The following is a 15,808-nucleotide window of genomic DNA, read 5'->3' as shown; positions in this document are numbered from 1 at the left end:
GGAAAGTGAATAATAATGTCGCCACCCACACACGGAGTGCAGTTTTTAACAGTTTCACAACATTACATGGAGGTTGGGAAAGAGCAGGGTGGTGAAGTGAAATGAAATGGAACCAGGCTGAAACAACTCTGCGCTGAAAGAGAAGAGGCGCCACAATAAAAACAGTCTGTGCATGACCTTCATATGTGTTGCTGACACAGATTGCAGTCTTTGTTTTGTCACAAAGAGTGACAAATCACTTCCACGCTTAGTTAACATTAGAGGGTCCTGTGTAAGTGATTCTTTATTTCTATCCACTTGTCAACATTTGTAAGTTGTTAGCCGGACTTAAAATAAATGATCAGTGGTTTCAGAGGGATTCCTCACACATTTGTCAGCGACCCAAGTCCTGACAAGCCCCACTCAGCCTTGCTGAGGAAAAGCATCTCTTCAGAGGTTTATGCATTTGTCTGAGCCAGGTCTCTGAGTCCAGGCAGACTAATAGAGGCATCTGGCCGTGGAGGTGCTTTGATGGGCCTCACTGCGTCCTCACACTCAGTCAGCCGACCCTAATCTCCCAGAACCTCTCACTCCTAAATGAGTCTGGCCTTGGGACTGTGACATGAGCACATATTACACACACAATCACTCACACATACAACATTTGTGCAGAGAAACACACATCGGATACACATGAGCGGACAGTGCGGCAGCAGGCCTCTGGGCACAGACATGTAAAAGCCCCTCCACCCTTTCTGCACAGGAGCACACGGACTGAAAGAGATACAATACGACTACAAGTGATGCATCCTGCTGTGTGTGGTTGTTTTTGTCTTTTCAAGTACACATATTTTGTCTCCTTATGGCCATTTTGAGTCCCTCTATAATCTCATTTTTGGTCATTTGATGTCTCTTTGTAGATGTTCTGTTTCTCTCTGTAGCTATGTTATGTGTCTTTGTAGTCCTCGTAATTGTCTTTGTGTTGGTTTTGTTTCCTTGTGGTAATTTTGTGTCTTTTTGTAGTTGTTTTGTGTCTTCCTGTAGATGTTTTATGTCTCTTTCTAGACGTTTTGGTGTCATTCTGTCATTTTGTGTCTCTCTGTAGTCATTTTGTGTCTCTTTGTGGTTGATTTATGTTTCTTTCTACTTGATTTGTGTCACTCTGTAGTCATTTTGTGTTTCTTTGTAGTTGTCTTCGTGTTGGTTTCGTCTCCTTGTGGTAATTTTGTGTCTCTTCGTAGTTATTTTATGGCTCCATGTAGATGTATTAAGTCTCTTTCTAGTTGTTTGTTTATCTTTAATTGTCTTTGTGATGGTTTTGTGTCTCTTTCTAGTTGTTTGTTTATCTTTAATTGTCTTTGTGATGGTTTTGTGTCTCTTTCTAGTTGTTTTGTGTCTCTCTGTAGTCATTGTGTGTTTCTTTCTAGTTGTTTAATGTCTCTTTCTAGTTGTGTAATGTCTCTTTCTAGTTGTCTCTCTGTAGTCAATTTATGTCTCCTTGTTGTCTTTGTGTTGGTTTCCTTGTAGAATTTCTTTTGTCCCTTTGTAGTTGTTGATGTTTTATGTCTCTTTCTAGTTTATTTGTAATGGTCTTTGTGATGGTTTTGTGTCTCTTTGTAGTTGTTTTGTGTCTCTTTGTCATTGTTTTGTGTCTCTTTATCGTTTTATGTCTCTTTCTACTTGTTTTATGTCTCTTTCTACTTGTTTTGTGCCACTCTGTAGTCGTCTTTGTGTTGGTTTTGTTTCCTTGTAGTCATTTTGTGTCTCTTTGTAGTTGTTTTATGTCTCACTGTAGTAATTTTGTGTCTCTTTATAGTTATTGTACGCCTCTTTGTGGTTGTTTTGTGTCTCTTTGTAAACGTTTTATGTCTCTTTCTAGTTGTTTTGTGTCTTTCTGTAGTCATGTTGTGTCTCTTTGTATTCATTTGACTTTCCAACACGAGATGTTAACAGTAACTTCAAACAGATGATCTGTATCTAGGGGCCCACTGATCCTTTGGGCCCCTGGGCCAGTTACAGGTAGGTCCATTCAGTAATCCATTCATAAGGATACATTGTAAATGCACACACAAAGAGATGGATGGTTGGTAAATCTCTAAACGTACACATTTGTGCACTAATGCTGGCATTGTGCAGCAGTGAGGAATGTTGTCCAGTCTTTTCTGTTAGATGAAGGAAACTTAGAGGACATGATGCGAACATCAAGATGCTTCACAGAGCTGATCCCCTCTAACTCTGGCTCTGAAATCTTCTGTTCAAAAAGACAGTTCAAGGGAACCTGCAGTAAATACAAATGCAGCTCAAGGTGAAGACTAGGATTCTTGTGTATGCGTAATGTAGTTTTTACCTGCTTTAAATCAGATGCTTGTCAAAGAGCTGGTATCAAAATGAATCCCGGGCTTTGGAATGATTATTTTTTGCTATTTGGTGTCATCAATGTCTGGTGCTCATTTTTTATTGCTTGTGCAGTCTATATTCCCCCAGTCCTGGCTAGAAACAGTGTTTGGGGAAAAAACAAACATCGCAGCAGAGTTCAGCATCAGGGCACACTTTCAACTCGTGTGCCAATTTGGAGAGAAGAGAGTTGTGTGGAATATAGAACAAGTCCAAATGACTTGTGTAGGGCTGCAGATAGAAGAGGACGAAGGGGGGAGGTTTGGGACAGCGATAGAGCGAAAGATTAGAGGACTAAAAACACTATTGTTGCTTGATGTTTGTTCCAACATTGCCAAGAGGCAGTCAAGTGGATGAAGATCTTTTTCAAAGCTTAGCAGCAAAAAGTACAGTCTAATTCATTTGCACTATAGTGGAAGTGAGACACAGACAGAAAACATTCCGAGACATGCAGAAGTGTCACTTAATGATAAAGACTTGACTTAACGGGGACAACTTTTAATGGAGAGGAGGAGGGACAAAGAGTACTTAGCAACTTTAATGCACTCTTGTAGCTTTGAGTTTCTTGTGAAACTGATAGAACGCAGCTGGAATGCACAACATCATCCTACTCATTTATCCTGGGTAGTGTAGTAAGAAGTGAGCCTTGTAACTGATGGAGATTGCTTCAGGAAAATTGCAATATGGTGTCCGCTTGTTGATCCAGCAATCCATCCTGAGTGCTTCCTGCAGTTGGGGTGTAGCTGTGTTTCGTGGATCGATATTTTGTGTTATAAAAATGGTAACCATATGCATAATGGAGCTGAAAACTGGACCACAATATTAAGTACACATTTACAATCGTCTCCCAAACTGTGGGAAGTTTTTTGAGCAAGCTGCAGCCAGCGAAATGAAAATTGAGCTCGTTTTGACTGATTGAGTATTTTAGGTGCATTTTGGCCACTGTCAGTTTCCTGACTGGCGGTACAGATGTTTGCTGTGACAACACGCTCCTACTGTGTGTCTGACAGCTCAGACAGACCGATTTCAAAACTAACCAGAAGCTTCAGTTTTTCTCATTTTCCTCCAGATTGTCTCTTTTCTGTCCCTTGTGTGTTCACAAAGCCATACGATTGGCAAATAGAGATAAGCTGATAATTTTCACTCACATTGAAACATTTTTAACTCAAGCGGATGTGCTTTCGCCACAGTTTATGTAGCCCACAGTCTATTGACTTTGTGTGCAAATACGTCAACCTCTGAATTGTCCTTTATGTTGTTAAATGCGAGTGAAGTGAACAGCACTATTTCCCACATTTGGTTTCAAAGAGGTGTTTTTAGCATTGGTAACGGTTCCTTTTGAAAACTTTAACATTAATATTTTTGTGCATTCAATGACTAAGGAGCCATAAATAAGAAATCTTCTGCTCTCTTATCTTACTTCCAGTCTAACCTTTAGTTCAGAATACAATATCATGAGTGCATTGTTACATCCCTAGTATTCAGTAATGATATCGAGGCTATAACAGTCATCCCTCAATGTTCCTTTTGTGGTTATATTACTATATCTGTGGATATTTTTGAACATGTACAGTTTTAAGTGGTCCACAGGCTCACACCAATTCATGCAGAATAATTTTATCGTTCACTGGTGCTTTTAACTGACACATTCGAGATTTTTGCGCTACTGAGGACATCATCAATTGTTCTTTATTTAGCAGGTCTTTGTATCCCACTCACTTGTTTATATTGTTGGATTTTAAGTCAAAGCCTTTGTGTTTATTTTACATCGTGAATCATTCTTCGTCCCGACTCTGCTGTCTCTCCCTCTCAATTTATTACCTTCATCGGCATGACTGTTCGTGGGAGGCAATCTCGCTGTCAGTTCAAACCACCAAATAACCAAACATCTTAATGAGAGAGGAAACAAAAATGATTCAAAAGCAATATCACGTATTTTAACCTTTAGGTGTATATGTTTCTCTCTTTATCTCTGTCTCTCCAGACTGGTATGGCGTTGACGTATGATCCCACCGCGATGCAGAATGGGTAGGTGTTTTTTTTTTTTTTTAAATCAGATTTACAAACTGTGTCTACAGCTTTGTCTGTGAACTTTTGATTCACATTCCAGGAGGAATACTTCTAAAGCACGTGTTAATGAACCTTTTCAGAACCTCCCCCACCAGCAAAGCTGTGAAGATGAACACACACATCAGCCACCCATATGCACAAATATGCACAAGAGCACAAACATGCACACATATTCAAACAGATACAGGATACACGGGTCATTAACTCATGCACATACACACTCTCTCACTCTTTGTCTTACCCTGCTGTGCAATCTTGCCCTCATTCTCACATCTGACTGGTGCAGATGGAGTATTTATTTATGCACCTATGCATACAAGCTGTCAGACATGTAGGTTTTGATTGCAGACAGGGAAGTTGGGCGGTGTTGCAGCGCCGCTGTAAGACTTTCGTCAGCCAAGGCTATCTGCAGTGCTCTCAGGCTGAATGCAGAGAGCTGAGTGTCTGCCTGTTTCAGGGGGAAATTGGAGATCGGTCCTGTCTGCTAGGAATGCTGCTGGTGATGCGATCCCAGGAGATGCTTCCCTCCAGCTCTGTGTTTCTTTTCTCCTCCTTCTTGTCGGCCCAGTCGTCCCTACTCTGTGTATCCCTACTTCTTCTTTACTGTTGTCCTCCTGCTCTTTGTATTTAACTTCCCTTTACCTTCTTCATATCACTTCCTCTTCTGCTTGTCGGGCCTCCTCCTAAAATTTCTTTTTAATGTGTTTTCGACTTATTCTTTTCTTCCCTTTTTCTACATTGTTGTCTCCCCTAATCCCTTTCTTCTTCTAATTCCTACTCTCCATTTCCAGGCAGATGATTTACTTTCAGTCATCTTTTGAGTCTTTGTGTATGTGTGCGTGCTCATGCATGTGTAAAATACATGCTCACACGAGAGCATCTGTGCGCTTGCGGTGCTTAAGCCCTCTCCCGACCTCTCCTCCGAGGTCAACGGGGCTCCTTCCGGCGAAGCGCTAAATGACTGTGAAATGCTAATGCAGCTAATTAGAGAGGCGAAAAAGCGGGGAGGGAAGGGGATTGAATGAAAAGGGAGGGCCGGGCGGGGTCAAGAGGAGGGCAAAGGCAAAAATAAAGTCAGCCCAAGGAGAGGGAAAGGGTACGAATCAATTACAGGTTTGCGAGTCTTTCCAAGCTTGAGGACGGCTAGTTTCTAAGGTCTGATGCCAATCTGATGTTATTGGAAACATGTGGCCCAACCAACCAGACTGCTTTGGCGTAAAGCCTGTCCTCTCTTTTATCAGGGAGACACAAAATTCACTTTCCCTGGCTCTCTTTTTCTCAATCTCCGTCCGCCTATCTGGACTGTTTGCTGTCCTTTTGTTTCTCCGTCCTTCTCTCTCTTCCTTCCTGCCTCTGTTCTTACCTCTCTCATACTCTGCCTTTCTATCTGTCCTCTGTTCCCTCTCTTTCTCCTGCCCACACACATGCACATACACATATATATTTTAGCATGCTCCCCCACATTTTCTCGCTGAAAAGTCACTGAGGTCGGCACTAAATCATTCGCTAATTTTTCAGGGCAAACTCCTGACAGTGCGGCTAGGTCACGCCAGGGATTCACAGAGAGGTTTTAAATTCAATCCCGTAGTAATGTTCTGTTTGCAATTACATGTTTAGTGTATTGTTTAAACAGCCGTGCTGGAGTCCCTATTGACAGCATGATGCTCAGGGCTAATAGCCTCCATCAATAACCTTGGATCTGTCCTCTACCTACTATTTCTCTCTCTCAATACACATCACTCTAATGAAAAATACAATAAACACAATCAGAGAACCATATTGAATAACCCGGCTGCATTCTCTCATTTGTATTCATCAGTGACAGTAATACAGTATCTCTAATGTGAGTCATACATTAAGTACAGTCAGAAAGATGGATCCATGCTGCTACATGATCAGTAGATGAGTTTTTTTTTTCTTGTTGATCACCACTTTGACAAACATGTTCCAGTTATTTCTCCAACTTAGATCCATCCATGATATATTTGTTCAATCTTTTCAGTTTCCAGTGGCGTATGAGGTTGAAACATATCATTAAATGTAGACACACACTGCTGTTGCTCAAAGAAAACATGCTATTAGAAAATATTTGCATGAGTGACAATACACATAGTTTCCTTTGAGGCTGTACTTAGAGGAAAACTCAAGGAGACATTCAGGTAAGCCAGAGCTGAAAGGCGCAAGAGGAAACTTAAAGAAAATCTATGTCCCTTTAAAGAGTTCAGGGAAAATCTGAGTAAGCTGAGCCAGTGTCAACACACCTAAGAAAGAACACACAATCAACCTGCGTATGAACCAGAGCTAAACCTTGGCATGGGAAAATATATAGCGCTAATAATTCATGAGATTTCTCTTTCTGGTGCCAAGGAAGTGGGCCACGTTTTATTGGGGAAAAGCAGAGAGTCACCATTGTAGCTATACTCTTTATGCACTACTACCTAGGCTTCAACACACCAAGTAGAGCATAAAAATCCAACTGGGAGGCTGGATGTCCGTGTGAAGCACACTCACGCTCTGGAGCTTATCGCAGGCAGTTGGAAACCAACTGCAGCCACGAGGCCAGGACTGCAAGAGTTTAAAAAATACCTCAGGGTTTGCATCTCGCAGCTGAGTTCAGCGGCGCTCGTGCTATCACTGACCGAACAAATGTAATGTGAAGCAGAAAGTGCAATAACGGAGCAGGTGACCACCTCGGCAACCCATTTCACCCTTGAAATGAGATGTGTGCTGGTGTCACAGCGGAGTAGCAGCAATCCATCTATGTTTTCCTGTCTCTGGTTGGTTGCTCAGCCTTGGTTGTCATCTCAGTTGTACGAATAGAGCTGATATTGTATATTCTATTATGTGTGATATAGATCTTTATGAATGAAATACAGCAAATGTGTATACGGCTTGAAGTAACCTCTAAAACTAACCAAGCTTTTTTAGTAATTTTCTCTGCAAATTAAGCTACAATTGATTTGCAGCATGTACCTTTTTAGACAATCATGGCTATGTTAGAGATAGATAGGGGAGGGCTTCTCTCTGTCGCTGCCTCTCTCTTTCTCCCCTCCCTTGCTCCATTATTCAGTCAACAGACACTTTGGGATCGATCGGGCACAGCAACACGGCCTGGCGGATGAAACATGTCCTCTCTAGGTACACAATGATAAATAAAGCACTGTGAGCCACAGCATTCTGCTGCTGCAGGGTTGAGGGGGTGAAATGAAAAAAAAAATCCAGCAAAATCAGAAGGGCAAACAAAGGTACAGGGACAGAAGTAAACAGTATAAAATGCAGATGTTACAGATGCAGCTTTCTCTGCTGGAACACGCGTAGGTGGAAACATAGAGGGCAACATTGAGATATTTCACCCACTTACACATTAAGGTGATAATTCATTATTATGCACAGCAGTGGAGCAGACGCCTTTGTAACATGATGTGTGCCCCGGTGCAGTGTCAAGTCTCATTCGAAGACGTCTTTGATGGCATGGCACAGAGTGAAGCTGCAATATTTATTGTTTCCATGACAGCCTTGATGATGTCTGATCCATTTTGTCTGCGTTGTCTTGAGATGTGCTGGGTGGTTGAAAACAAAACAGAACAAAAAGGCTGATTTTCACCTTTGCATGTGGCTATATCTGGAGCACTAAAACTGTATGAGCAGAGAAGCCTCTTGACTGACGTCGCAGTTTTCTCTCAAAATTGTCTTTTAATGTTCTCTTGGTTCAGCTTTATGCCACTTATAAGTATTGTTAATATTAATCTTATGATATTTAAATCTTTTCTTGTTTGGTTGCACAGGTTCTACTCTTCACCATACAGCATCTCCACCAATCGGATGATTGCACAGACGTCAATCACGCCCTTCATCGCTGCCTCTCCTGTCTCTACATATCAGGTGGGTGGACCCCCTCTTAAGTTTACAGGGCTACATCAAGCTTTCAAATCCTGTAAGGGCTTTTGAATAGTCCATTGGAAAATTGGTTGTCTAATAAAGGATTGTGTGTTTACATAAATAACACTAAAGCTAACATGATGGTGTCATTTGGTTACTTTCCTTCCAAATTCAAGTACTTTAGTAAACTGTTTTTCTAACTGTTTTGTCCTGTGCACAAGCTCAATTTTGCATTTTGACTTTGCTATAGTTTTCTGGCCAGCTGACAGATTTTACAAAGCCACTAATGTTCAAAGTAAGACACAGCTCCAATACGGCATCCCAAGGGCATTATAATGCAACCTGATGGCAATAGCAAAGAGAAGTTAACAACTCCGTGGAGACACATGGGAATGAAGCTTTAGTTTAGTAGTTTTAAATCTGTGGTTGTAAAGGATAAATGATATTCTAGATTTTTCTTATTGTCAACAAATCCTGTGAAAAGACAACAATAAATCGGTCCTGCTAACAAGTAAGTCAGTGTAGACAGAGCCTGATACAGTGTTTTGTCGATGTGCAATTGAGCTCCATTAAAAACACATCAATGAGCCACACTATGTCACTGGATCCATCATTGCCATGAGGTGCTGTAGTTCATTTTGAGTCAGTCCCACATATACCATCTTGGTGCCGTAAATACTTATCAGTGCACCAAATGTGTATTATTCCACAGCTGAAAATAGTCCCCAACAAATATTCTCTCCTGTTAAGCTCCTGTTAAGTTTTTAAGATGATAATACACACTTGTGATCTATGTTTAAAGATTTCTGTCTTCATTAGGAAAAAATACGGCCTGGTGTGGAGTGTGGGCCAACACATTGTTCATTTTGGTCTTTCCATGGGATGTGCTGGCACACAGATAAATATAGAATAAGAGCTGCCTCATCTTGAGTGACATTAACAACTTATGTGGGACCAGGAGGTTTGAAAATATAGATTGAATACTTTCATTTTGGAGCAGGCATGATATTGGATTTTCACTACACAATTATTGTGGCCAAAAGAGTTCACAATATCGATATTATCATGATACCTTTAGAAAATTTGAATAATAATAAGAGGAATAATGATGCTTTCAGTCAAAAGTTTTGTTTGTTTTTTTGGCAAATAAATTACACTCAATATACGAGTGTAGGGAGGTAGAGACAGAGTTTGTAGCTGTAACTGTACGACACTGTACAGAAAGAGCTAGTTCACTTAATGGATAGTAAAAAGGCAACCAGATGGTGTTGAGAAACGGAGGGAGACAAAGCAAACACAGGATGAAACAGAAATGATTTAAGAGGTTCTGAATTATTTGCACAATATTATCACGTGTGTTACGAACATGATATCAATGCTTCATTTTTAAATATCATGGTTATTGTCAGTTCGGGTAGATCACGACACCCCTATTTCACTTACTCTCACCCACAGCACCTCTGGTCTCTGATTTCAAAATGAATTTGAAATTTGTTGAATTAACCTCTTGTTTCACTGTAGTCCTGTGTGTAGTCCCTGAACAAACAGGTCAAGCAAGCAGAGCTTGTCTTTTTCTCAGCGAAGACTTTAGCAAAGAAATTGACTTATCAGCTCTCTCCATTGAAGACAATTCTTAGTCTAGCAATGATAAAACACAGGCTTATATTGCAGCACTCCTCCCATCGATCTTTCATTCTTAGGCACAAATCCTCCTTTTGTCTCTCTCTCTCTCTCTCTGTTCCCGTGTGTCGCATCCTCTCTCTTTCCGCACGCACAAACCATACCAATTCATGTCAAAGCTGGATGGCGATGTAGCTGCGGTTCTTTGAGAGATTGACTCAGTACTTGATCCTCAGTTTGTCAAACACATAGACTTTAAAACAAACACCGGTCCTCCCCCACAGGTTTTTTTTCTAGCACGAAACACTGCTGTAAACGAGACAGACAAATGCAAAGACACACCTTCGGCGGCACAGAATTACACACGGAGGCACAGTCACAAAGTGCTTTTTGAGGAAAAACACAAGAAGGATTTAACCTACCTTGCATTCGATAAGTCCCCATAGACAGACACAGGTAGTTGAACGTGTGCATGCACTCATATAATTACTGTATTTTACATGTGACAAAGGGGCCCAAAGGGACTTGTTCCTGCTCATGTTAGGGCTGGGCAGTAGGAGATGAAAGTGGTGATTTGTGGCCAAGACAGGCTTTGATGATGAAACCTCCACTGTGAAGCAGTAATTATTAGACTGTATTGCTCTCTGTGGTCTTCATATCCTCTTATAATTACAACATAACATACTGTATAGTGGACCCTCAGTTACTGCTGTAATATTCTTTAAGACACACTGCCGCAGGGACTGAGGCTCTGAAATGGGCTTGTAAAGACTTGAGCTAATGATTAATTTTCTCTCTTCTCCTCTTTGGTTTTCTCATTTTCGCTCCCTTCCTGTCATTCTGTCTTCCAATTGTCCTTCTTTATGTTCTCTCTTCCTCAATTCTTTATCCACTTATAACAATCTTCTTTTTGATCTTCCCTTTCCTCTCATCTCCTCCGGACCTCCCTTCTGCATCCTCCTACTCGTGCCCATCCCCTCCTTCTTTAATTACTTTACTTTTCCTACTTTCTTCCTACTCTTTCTATTTCCTTCGTCATGTCTGATCACATCGTCGCCACCTCTACCTTTGCTGCATCTTCTTCTCTCCTCTCTCCTCCAACTTTCATCTCCACAGGTCCAGAGTACATCTTGGATGCCACATCAACAGTATGTTATGCAACCTACAGTAAGTTTTTTGAACCAGCCTCTCCTTTATTGTTTGGGTCATATGTTATCCTTTTCCCAGTGGAGTCATTTCCTTCATTTTCTAGCACTTTTCACTGCCTCCTTTTGACATCCTGCTTGTCATCTCTGTGTGTACACATGTCTCCGCACTTACTCCTTATTCACTTCTTAGTCTGCTGATCTCAGAACATCCAAGATTCTTCACCGCAATGTTCATAACCAGTGTGAATGTTAGTCATATTGGCTGCCATGGGATCTTTAAAACAAAAACTACAGTCATCTTAGCAAACGCAAGTCTTATTCGTACAACCGTCAATATATTTGATTTGTAACAGTATTTCTCCCATATTTATCTCGTTTCAGTGCAAATGATGGAGCAAGTCAAAGAAATATTGCACATAATAAAAGAAAAATGTCATGCAGTTTCCAAAAAAATCAGCCTATGAGTGCCAAACCCAGGTCAGACCAGGAAAAAAACTTTAGCCCAGCAACTGAGTCTTACCCTGCTGAATCAGCCGCTGAATAACCTCCTTAAAGCAGCTCGCAGAGCTCAGCGGAGCAGACTCTGAAATCTATAATAAAAGGTTGCTCCCTGCTGGTTGAAGTGGAACTGCAAGTAGGACACCAAAGTGTAGTGGTTAACAAAATACTGATATTAAAGTCAATGTTAACCTGTAACTACTGATTGTATTTGTACTGTGATACATGTGTGATACACACACACACACACAAACACACACACATATATTGGCATGTATTTTATTATTATAACTTTATTCTGCTCTATATTTCTTGATTTTTGCAACACTTGCCTCTATTATTAGTTTCATTTTTTCACACTATGTTTATGTTATGCACCAATACACCAAAGCAAATTCCTTGTATTCGAAAACGTACTTGGCAGTAAACTAGGTTATAATTCTGATGCTGGTGCAGTCAGATGATTGCCTGTGAGTGTAGGTGTACAGTCAATATACGCTGTAAATCCACACTCACCTGCAGATTTTCTGTCTTCTTTTATACTGTTATACACTACACACAGTGACACAAACTTCAAGTTTTCCTCTGCTTTTAGCCAGGGACAGAATACAGCCATACTAGCTTTGAGTCTCCGCTGGCGTCCTTTCTGCCTGACATACAGTGATTACCCTAACATACTGTATAACATCTCTACACATTCATCCAGGTGCAGGACAGAGTACTGTCTTAAACTGTCAAAGGAGGTGAGCTACATTGTGAAATCTGGTAAAAGACCTCAGTAGTTTAATAGATATGAAAAATTATAGATTCATGTTGGGGCCACACAATAACCTTGAAAGTGCTTCTGATGAACAATAAACCTTAATCACCTCTTAAACATTTATTCATCAGCAGTTCACAGTTCCGCTGGTTCAGCTCGTCTACAGTGTACATTAGTAATTTTCTATTAACTCGGAAAAATGTGTTTAACTAGCCTGTAAAACATGCATTTAATTTTTACACTCATGGGTTTTAATTACACACCTGTTCGGGATGTCCTCTCCTTAGACAGGGTTCATATGAAGGGGAGAGAAGTGAATGTCACTGTAAAATAAAGTCAGTCTGGAAGTAAGGGACTCAATCACAAGCGAACGTGGGTTTCATGGCTGGCGAATGCCTTCAGACATGCCACATAATCTGGACAGCCATGACAGCCCACGATGACACTCTCTCCTCCAGGTTTTTTGGTAATGGAGGAATAAACTGTGCAGCTACAGTTCCTATAGATATTTTACTAGAAAATAAAGTTGGTTTCTCTTACAGAGAGACAATAGTCACAGCAGATTTTATCATCCAGATTTGTATCTAACCACAGAAAGTGAGAGTAAGTTGTTTTCTTGAGAACATCTGCAGACTATTTTGTACCTGCAAAATTCCGTTATGCTCCATTGAAATTGTCAGCTGTAGGGGGGTGGAAAATAGAGGCAGCACAGATACGGTATATCAGCTGTGCACTGAGGAATTCCAGCGAATACTGTCACAACACAATAGTTAAATTAGTTCCAAATTCTGTTGTCCCCCCACTCTGTTGTTCTCTCTTCCTATCTGTCTTCCTCTTTGTGTTTATCTGCCAACCCCTAAAAACATTCTGTTGTCATGTCTGATTAAAATTATGTCTGTGAGAGAGGATAATACCCCTCTGTAAATGTGTTTTCAAAACAAATGTCCTGTCTAATTATTTGGCAGGCCGCTTGATATGACTGCGCAAGACTTGGGAGAGGACAGAGGGAGAGATAGAGGAGAAGAGAGACTAAGGGATGGGAGGAGGAAGAGAAATAAATAAATAAGAGGAGTGCGTGCGTTTGACAGAGAGAGGACAGGGGAGAGAGGCAGGCGCAGGGAAAGGAGAGGAAAGAAGGGATTACAAAGAATAAATCGAGAACAAAGAAAAGAAAACAACTGCTGCAAAAGCATGTCTGGGCTGTGCGCGCCCTGTTCCCCAGCCTTGTCTCCGCATAGTCAAAATCCCTGTTAGACAACAAAGGCGAAGGCTAGTCATTGTATTTCCTGGATACAGAAAAGCTTGGCAAATTAAAGCTGCGTCAGGGAGGGAGACTGAGAGAGAGAAACAGCGGCTTAATTCTGTTCCTATGGCAGCAGAGGCTTCCTCACTGCTGTGCCTCAGTTAATGACTGGTAACTTCGATTAATGGGGTGTGCTCATTGACACATTTAGGTTGATGCACGCGAGCACGCCTCTGCTAAACACTCAGTCAACAGTCCGTCACACAGTTGGAGGTTTTGGGAGGGTTTGCTATCGGTATCACCGACAAATTCAAAATACTTTCACTGACACATTGTAGACACACCTATTAAAGAAATGAATGCATCTAATTAAAAGGTTAAAGGGAATTAAAAACAGTACCAGTTCCCAGGAATAAAGAAGGCACACATACATGCATCCCACCACTGCGTTTACACACAGACACAGACATAGGTATGCGCTCTGAAATTAATTCAGACGCATGCATACCTTATACACACTGTGAAGTGCCTTAAGGACTGTGTGTTTCCGAGCCTTGGTGGAATGCCCAGATTACTTGAACTCCCTGTCTTTACATCTTAATTAGTGAGAGGATGTCTTTGTGCATAATTACTCACAAATCCCCCTACAGGAAATGAATGCATTACCCTAACCATGCATGGCAAGAAAGAGAAGGAAAGGCGGCTTATTGGGGAGCGTTGTAATGAGACATCCAAAGAATTGGGATTTCAGATCTTCCTGAGTTAAATTGCTGTGTTAAACCCATTTGGGCAGACAAAGGGGGCGAAGAATGTGTTGGAAGAAAGCACACATCAGTACATATCTGAGCCTGCAAATATAGTGCACAATACTTGGTTTGTTTCCTGTTTTTTTTTATGCTGGGATCCTTTGGGTGCAGTGTGCAGAGCTTATGCATACATGTGGGGGCTTGTCTGGAGTTTGCAACCCAGTAAAACCTGACTTTTAGCTTTATGTGGTAAAATCTTGTTTGATTTAAATGAGGGTGTAGTTGCAGCATGAAAAATCATTTTGTCGAATAATACAAACATCTGCTTTTCAGACTGCACCACCCGAGAGAGAACAAATAACGCCTGTTCACATCCTTTTGCAGGCACACACACACACACCAGCAGCAGTTAGCTGTTTTCTCGATAAACGGGCGTCATTATCACTAATACTGTGTATTTGATGCTGCACGGTGCCTGCAGCATTCTGCTAGTCAGCTTCACTTGTCTACTGGAAAAATGACAGCAAGAGAAGACGGGAGGAGAGGAAGAGAGGAGGGAGTTCAAAGTTGAAGCAGATCTTGTATTTTTCTCTCTCCTGCCCTCAGGGGGAAAGATAACTGTCTGTCTTGCGTGCTCATTTATTGCTTACCCCAGGAAGAAAAATAATGTCTGATACATGAAAACATTAACACATAACACATGCTCTACCACATATAATTACGCACTCATCACACGCCGGGTAATGCATAGTGTCTGTGTGCAGACACGCAGAGATAGCAAGTTTAACACTCATACAGCTGTAAATCAGAGCAGACAATTAGTCATTGTGGGTTTCTTTTTTTCTTTTTTTCTTTTTTTTTTGCTTTATGCAGCTTTCTCTCTGCGTGGAGGCCTGCTGCAAGATTGGATGAAGTGAGAGAAAGAGGAGGATGAGAAATCATTAAACGAGAGAACGTATTATATAGATGGATGAGAAGCTTGGGTATTAGCTAGATTCTGGCTGCTAAATCTACCTGCTTCTGCCAAAGCTTCTTGCCTGTTTGTGGGTAGATCTGTTGATGCATCTGTGTGTGGATGCTTCTCTGTTTGTGTAAGTGGGAGCGTGTGTGTGTGTGTGTGTGTGTGTGTGTGCGGGAAAAGTGCCACTCATTCACTTGTGATGTTGAGGACAGTGTTGACGTAGCATTTCTGGTAGTCAGGCGGCTGTGTTCCTCAAACAGATCTCCCTATGAAGACAGCAGTCAGAAGGAAGAGCACTCACCAATCCCTGTCTGTAGTGTGTGTGTGCGTGTGTGTTTCTTTCAGGAATAAGGACCTTCACATACCGATTTGCAACTGTGAGCAACTCTGAAAGACCGTATGCGCTTCTGAGACAGAATGCTTCACACAGCCAGAACTTTCATCACCGTGTGTGTGTTTACCTATGTGTGCTTGTGTTGTTGCGAGCCCTCGCGTGGAACAATACAGAGA

General features: G+C 41.3%; 1 protein-coding gene across 1 annotated transcript in view; it reads left to right on the top strand.

The window, feature by feature from the left end:
- The window catches only part of LOC125893502 (RNA-binding motif, single-stranded-interacting protein 3-like), a 103,424-nt gene that overhangs the window by 76,941 nt on the left and 10,675 nt on the right, over positions 1–15,808 (top strand). The window contains exons 7-9 of the mRNA XM_049584215.1: positions 4,358–4,401; positions 8,229–8,325; positions 11,059–11,109. Of these exons, the coding sequence (XP_049440172.1) occupies positions 4,358–4,401; positions 8,229–8,325; positions 11,059–11,109 (192 nt within the window). The remainder of the gene's footprint in view (positions 1–4,357; positions 4,402–8,228; positions 8,326–11,058; positions 11,110–15,808) is intronic.

Source organism: Epinephelus fuscoguttatus, linkage group LG8, assembly GCF_011397635.1.
Source record: "Epinephelus fuscoguttatus linkage group LG8, E.fuscoguttatus.final_Chr_v1".
Taxonomy (NCBI): domain Eukaryota; kingdom Metazoa; phylum Chordata; class Actinopteri; order Perciformes; family Serranidae; genus Epinephelus; species Epinephelus fuscoguttatus.
This window is presented reverse-complemented; position numbering and strand designations above follow the sequence as displayed.